The sequence below is a fragment of the Pogona vitticeps genome, chromosome 13 (assembly GCF_051106095.1).
Source record: "Pogona vitticeps strain Pit_001003342236 chromosome 13, PviZW2.1, whole genome shotgun sequence".
In the NCBI taxonomy this organism is placed as follows: Eukaryota; Metazoa; Chordata; class Lepidosauria; order Squamata; family Agamidae; genus Pogona; species Pogona vitticeps.
This window is the reverse complement of record NC_135795.1, coordinates 19605393-19612064: the sequence shown is the minus strand read 5'-3', so window position 1 is coordinate 19612064 and position 6672 is coordinate 19605393. Positions and strand designations below refer to the sequence as shown.

At 54.8% G+C, this 6672-nt stretch overlaps 1 protein-coding gene across 1 annotated transcript; it reads left to right on the top strand.

Moving 5' to 3' along the window:
• Positions 1 to 719: 719 nt before the first annotated feature.
• Positions 720 to 5372, top strand: SOCS1 (suppressor of cytokine signaling 1). Its single transcript, XM_072982469.2, has 2 exons — positions 720 to 998; positions 4129 to 5372. Exon 2 carries the CDS (start codon positions 4210 to 4212, stop codon positions 4843 to 4845), a length of 636 nt encoding a protein of 211 aa, XP_072838570.2. The 5' UTR covers positions 720 to 998; positions 4129 to 4209; the 3' UTR covers positions 4846 to 5372.
• The last annotated feature ends 1300 nt before the right edge of the window (positions 5373 to 6672 follow it).

The following is a 6672-nucleotide window of genomic DNA, read 5'->3' as shown; positions in this document are numbered from 1 at the left end:
AACAAACGCCGGCTGCTGCTGGAAACATCCCTACCAAGGCGTGAGTGCGAGCGGGTCTCCTTTCCCCGCCCGGGAGCGGGTCTTTTGTAAAGCCAATGGCTCCTAATGGCCCCTCCGAGACCACAACGCGCCCCGGGCTTTTGCCGCATAAAAGGGGTCACGGGCCGCCTTGCGTGGGTTGTGGGGAAAGCCGGCTCTCCCAGACCCCCCACCCACCCCCCAGGCACGTGCGTGGGTTGAGACCATTTCCCCCCCCCCCTCGTCCCCGTGGAGGCGGTGCGGATCTTTCCACCTTTTGATCTCCACGGGCTTGACCTGGTTTGGCTCCGGTTTGTTTCCTCGGCGCTTTCCTGGTTGAAAGCCGGCGGGGTGCGGGGGGGGTTGTTAAAGCCCCTCCCGAGCCCAAGCCAGGGCCCAGCCGGGGGTGGGGGCGGCGGCGCCCTCTGTGCGCGCCCAGGAGCCCTCTCGCCTTCCCGCGGGGACTGGCTGGGGCTGGGCGGAGAGGGGGGGGCGGCGGCCGGGCTCCCTTCCCCTCCCCTTCTCCTCCCCCTCCTCTCCTCCCCCCTCCTCTCCCCCCTCCGCGGGGAAGAAGGAAAGCGAAAGTGTTGCGCTTTTTGGGGAAACGGGAGGCGGGGCCGGGCCGGCGGGCGGGCGGGCGAGGAGGACCGCAAGCGGCGGGGCGGCTTCAAAAGCCTCTCTGGCGGCGGCGGCAGCGGTGGCGGCGGCGATGAGCGGAGACCGGGCGCCCCTTCCCCAGCCGCCCCAACCGCCCCCCCTCTCGCTGCTGCTGCTGCTGCTGCTTTTGCCCGGCGGTCCGTCGGAGCGGAGGATGCCCGCCAGTCAGCGGGGCGGCCGGACGGGATCGCGCAGCTCCCCGGACCCTGCGCGGAGGCGGCGGAGGCGGAGGCGGAGGGGGATCCCCATCCAGGAGGAGAAGAAGGAGATTCCCCCCCCAGGCACGCGCCCGCCCGGAGCCCCCCGGATCAGGCGGCCCCCAGGTGAGCCCGTCCGGAGTCGAGGGCCACCTCTTTACCCCCCCCACCCCACCCCTCCACCCCCGCCATGATCCCAGGATTTTTACAAAAGGGGGAAAAAGGGGGGGTTGGGAGTGTCCGCCGAAGGCACGGAGCCCCCCCCCGCCCGGGCGCATCCCCAGCACGGCAGGGCAGGCGCCGCCGCACCCGGAGCGGTCTTGCCGGAGGGGTTGAGCGCCCGGCTCCCGCTTCGCCTCCTTCGGCAGGGAGAGCGCTCCGGGGGGGGTGTCTGTGTGTGTGTGTGTGTGTGTGTGTGGCACCTCCACTGCCCCCCCACCCCGAAAAGAGAGCCCATGGGCAGCCCCCCCCTCCCATCCACCCGCCTCTTCTTTTAACAGGAGAGGGGGAAACTGCGGTCAGGCGCTAGGTGGGCAAAGGGGGGGGAGAAATGGTCGATTGTGTGTGTGGTTGTGGTTTTTTTAAATTAAAATACTGTAATTTGGTTCCTGCCCAAATTTTAAATCGGATTTTCTTGTCTAGAATTGTGGGTTGTTGTTTTTGTTTTTTTTAAAAAAAAGAAGGGAAAGGTCCACGTTTTTGTGGTTTTGCTGTTCTTGGAAAGGGAAGCGCAAAACGTGACATTTCTGGAGGTGTGCCAAAGTCTGCCGTTGAAGGGTTGTTGGCTGGGATCTTGTGCCTTATTAAATTTTTTATTTTTTTGCCATTCCTCTTCCCCCCCCCCCAAACCTCCCACCCCCAGAGGCTCTGGAGGTCCAGCGTCCCCACCTGCTCTCAAATGTGGCCACGAGCTTGTTAAGGGCATTTGCATTTTCACGGTGGGTGTGGAAGATGGGAGATGTGGGGATGGGGTGGGGGTGGGGGTGGCTTTCTGTGGAAGCCAGGGCTGGCTTTTCCTTGGAACCAGCCTCTTCGCTGGTAAACCGAGGGAACAAGGAAGGTAAATTAGCAAGCTTGGGAGTTCCACAGGAGGCTTCTTCAGCCAGGGGGGAAAAGTCTGGAAGACTTAGGTAGGTGGAGGCACATCCTGGCGCAGAGCCCTCTGCTTTCCATTCCAGAGCGAGCAATTTCTTTCCTCCGAGGCCACGGATCTGTGCCGCTTCGTGCTAGGAAACCAGCCAGGACTGTGGGATGGCTTTTTAGGGGCTCAGCGGTGTGGATGGCAGCTGGACCCCCTTGGAGGTGGGGAGAAGGCAATCTTTCTCAGCTGTGGACTCAGGCAGCTGGCAAGAATGCGTCCTTTCTGGTAGCTCTCCTTTTTCTCTTGCATTTTCTTAGGGCTGGGATCATGCCCTCATCCAGGCTGTTCTGTAATATCCCATGCCATCGATCCCCAGCAGTTCAATTGCTGCTGACAATTAACATAGCCATTCAAATAATAATAATAATAATAATAATAATAATAATAATAATAATAATAATAATAATAATAATAATGAATTGGAAAAACTAACAAAACACAGAGGCCTGGCCATCAAAATATGTCGCTGGGGGATGAAACACACTTCAGTGGTCCCCGGAGTCATTGAGGCTTTGAGAACACTATCAAGACATTTCACACAATGTTATAAGCAGTTGCAGATCTCAGAAATATCAGCATCAGAACTGCAAAAATTGACAGTTTTGGGAACAGCATGCATAGTGCACCGATATTTAACAGATTCTTAGGCTTTAGGTTAGAACTTGTCTGTGTTATATCATACCGGCCAATGCGTTTTATAATTCTGATGAAGTGTGTTTAGTATTTTTGGATAGTAATAATAATAAGGCTTTGTGGGTTTTGAAACTCCCTCCCCCGCTGCATTTTTTTTTCCTGCCTGAAAAAAAAAAAAACGGCAAACTAGGTCTCTGCCTTGTGCAGGAACCGCTGCCGACAGGAAAAACAGCTCAGGGCACCCAGAGAGCGCTCCGTTTCTGAGAAGCTGCCTTGAGTTCTCAGAAAACGACCGACAGGAATCAATACAGTGACTGCAACAGGGGATAAATCGTAAAAAAAGCGATGGTTGCCGGTAAGGTCTGCAGAAGCAGGCTTGGCCAAATGTAGGCTGGAGCACGGCTGGCTCGCCTCCGTCTTCTCCCTAGCTTCACATGGCTTGATTCCTGGTTCCTTGGCGGGGGGGGGGAGGGTGGGGGGGGAGATCTGTCAATAAAAAGGAAGCAGCAATAAAACTGCACCACTTAAAGTAGAGAGGACGGTTTGAGAGCGAGCTTTGGAACAACGCTTTGCAGGTCCAGCGAGCTTGATTTGTGTTCAGGTCTGTAAGATTATAGTCTTAAAATCCCCCCCCCCCGAGGTGGGGGCTGTGGAAGAGGAGGGGCAACGTCTCCAGAAGGAGACCTGGGATTTTATTCTGTAACTTGGCAAGGTTGCAGAGCTGGCTCCTTGTAATCCCTTCCCTCTGTCTCCCCAGCGCATAAAGAGCGTTAGTTCTTCTGGCCCTCCGTATCTGCTGTGGGAGATTTCTGAACCCAGGTCGCAACAGCCTTGTCTATCCTGGTTCTGAGCAGGGTGAGCCCCTTACAAAACAAAGAAGCTAACCAGGCTCCCCGAGGGCAAGCAAGGGGGGTGAGTGGACAAGCGCCACCCGAACGGGTCTGTGTCAGCCAGTCCCCCCTCTTTCTCCACAGCTCTGCATCTAATGGCCGAATGACTTTTCGTAGGAGGAATGCCATAAAAACATCCTTTCAAGTTCAAAGCAAGAAATTAGGAGCCCTACTGGTTTCTTCTTCTGTGGGGCCAGCGTCAGCAAATAGAGCTTCTTGCCTTCAGGGCTCAGTGGGGTGGAGCAGTTGGGAGAGCAGCCTGGGGAGGAATTTCCTTACCATGTAAACCATGTAGTGATTGGGTTTAATCGATGGAGGACAAGCCAAGCTTTCTGAATCAGCGATTGACATCAATGGGCTGCTGATGCACTTTGTGGCTACGGGAGGGGAAGCGGCTCGCAGGCATGCATAATCAGCGCTCATTCATCTATTGCTTCCTTAAATCTTCTTTTTTTTTCTTTGCTTTCCAAAGAAGGAACTAGAGGCAGTCTGACAGAAGAGAGGGTTCCCTTTCTGGCGACCTTCCCTTTGCAGAACCTCGCGTTTGGTCTCACTCTGGCCAGCGTAAAGTAACTTCTGCTTTCTCTTTCAGTTGCAGGAAAGACCCAGGCGCACGGCGGGTGGCTGGCCCAGGAAGCGATGGGCGCTCACACCGGCGGGTCTTGTCTATAGGATGGTAGCACATAGCAGCTTGACGCCTGAGAATGGGATCGCAACAGAGCTGAGATCTCGACGGGAGCCCCCCTCCGCCGCCGCCGCCCGGGCCCCTCGGCAGGCCCAGCCCTCCCACCGCCATGGCCCTCCCGGCTGTGGCCAAGCTCCCCGGGACACCCACTTCCACACCTTCCGCTCTCAAGAGGACTTCAACGCCATCATCCGCGCCAGCGCCTTGCTGGAGGAGTGCGGTTTTTATTGGGGACCCCTGTCGGTCAACATGGCCCACGAGAAGCTCAAAGGGGAGCCCGTGGGGACCTTCCTCTTGCGGGACAGCCGGCAGAAGAACTGCTTCTTCACCGTCAGCGTTAAGACGGCCACGGGCCCCACCAGCATCCGGATCATTTTCCAGGCGGGCCGTTTTCACCTGGACGGCAGCCACGAGACCTTTGATTGCCTTTTCAAGCTGCTGGAACATTATGCCGGCATCCCCCAGAAAGTGCTGGTCAGCCCGCTGCCCAAGAGACGCTTGCGTTCCTTGCAGGAGCTCTGCCGCAGAACGATTGTGGCGACGGCTGGGAGGGAAAACTTAAGCCACATCCCGCTCAACCCGGTTTTAAAGGGTTATCTGGAGTCGTTTCCTTTCAAGTTCTGAGGGTTTCGGATTAAATCCCCCCCCCCCGGCGTCACTGGAGCAACGGGAGAGGTTGGGGCAGCCGGCGGAGTCTGAAAACGGGCAGGAAACCTACTGACCAAGTGGGGGGAAGCCGGTGGTGCATGGCCAGGGCTGGCTGGAAGGGGGCACTGCTGCTGCCGCCACCGTGGTACTGGAAACGGTGGCATGGCCCCACGTGTTCCGTGGCACTCTTGTGCCGGGCACGCGAGACTGTTCGGAGAAGCTGGACGCACGAAGCGATTTGGTATCGGGATGTTCAGAAGGGCGAGCGGACCACCGACGCGCCTATTTTTGTAGCAGTTCTACTGTATTTGAACACTTGATTTCTGATGTTTACAAGAATGAGAAAAGCAACTTGTTTGTACAAGTTGGAGCCTTTCTGGGAGGCCTTTGTGGTCATTTTTCTGCTGAGCAGAAATGTTTTTCTTATATGAGATCTATTTTTTAAAAATATGGTCTGTTAATAAACCTTAAAAAAGGTTTTTTACAAAAGTGAAGCAACCCAACGTACTTTGTTTGGTCTTTAATCGTAGGGATTTATTTCTGGATGAGAATTGGCCCGATGGATTTGCCCTCCCTTGTCTAAGTCTCAGTGGTGTGTTTATATAGAGTCACAGAACTGTAAAGTGGGACGGAAACAAAAGGATCATCTAGTCTGACCCTCTGCTACATTAGGAGATCCCTGAGAGAGGGTTAGAAGCCTCCAGGGATAGGGGCTGTGTTCCACTGTTCACCACAGAAGTAGGAAATAGGCAAGCTTTTGAGCTGGATAAGACTCCTCATCAGTCTAGGAGGGAAACGGTTCACTGTCTTCTAGCCAGATGAAGAGGCCTGTGGAACAGGGAAGCTTGCACAGTTTGTTCATTCCCTGCTAGCAATTGGTGTGCAGCCGGTTCAATGCCCATGACGGGTGGCTGTTGAGAGTCGCTCCAAGGCCGCCTGTGGGCCACAGGTAAACAGATTGATGCTCCTGAGGTGGAGAAGAGTCTAAGCCAGGTGTAGAAAAAAGGCATAAACAGTTGAAGCAAGGTGAAATTTAGAAAGGGACTGGTAGGGGTTGCTAAAGTCTCTGAAGAAGTCTGGGGGAGGTTTGCTTCCCTCTAGGACCACCTGAAGCAGTGATGGCCAGGGCTAATAAGCCAGCTGTTTATAAGTTGGAAGCTTTTTTTAAAAAAAAAAAAAGACAAGGCCACCTTTCTTCCCAAGAAAAAGGAAGCCACTGTTTAATCCACTGTTTTTTTTCCCCCTCTCACGCTTTCGCATATTTGTTCTTTGTTTGCTGACGCTTAACTTTCTGGGGAAACCTTTGATGGTTTTCCTGAGAAATTGGGCAGCTCTCTTGCCTAGAGGAGGGTCAGCGGTTTTTAAACCCCCCTCCGGTTTCGACATCCTTGGCTGGTGCTTCCAGCCGTTTGCGATGCCATCCGCCTCTGGTTCGTGAGGCTTGGTGCTTTTCCAGAGGTGGCCAGATGTGGGTTGAAACGGTTCCCTACCAGCCAGTGAGCAGTTCTGATCAGGGGTAGCGGCTAGTGTTTATGCTGCAGAAACATTTTCCTCCCAGTTGGTTTAAAGGTCAATAACTTTTTTTAAAAAAAACACACACCACCCTCCAGTTCTTCGGTTGTATAACCCAATTCCTAGGAATGAACTCTGTGTGCCTGCCAAGGAGAGGATGGTGGATGATAGTTGAAGGTCCCTCTCCATCCTGGCTCTGGGAAAGCTCACCTGCCATGTTCAATGGGAACATGTCAGGCCAGCCGACCGAGCAGGATTGAAACCGATCACACATTTAGATCAGGGATCCAG

Bases quoted from the DNA above. Each gene is read 5' to 3' on its own strand.
- SOCS1 (XM_072982469.2), top strand. From the start codon at position 4,210: ATGGTAGCACATAGCAGCTTGACGCCTGAGAATGGGATCGCAACAGAG.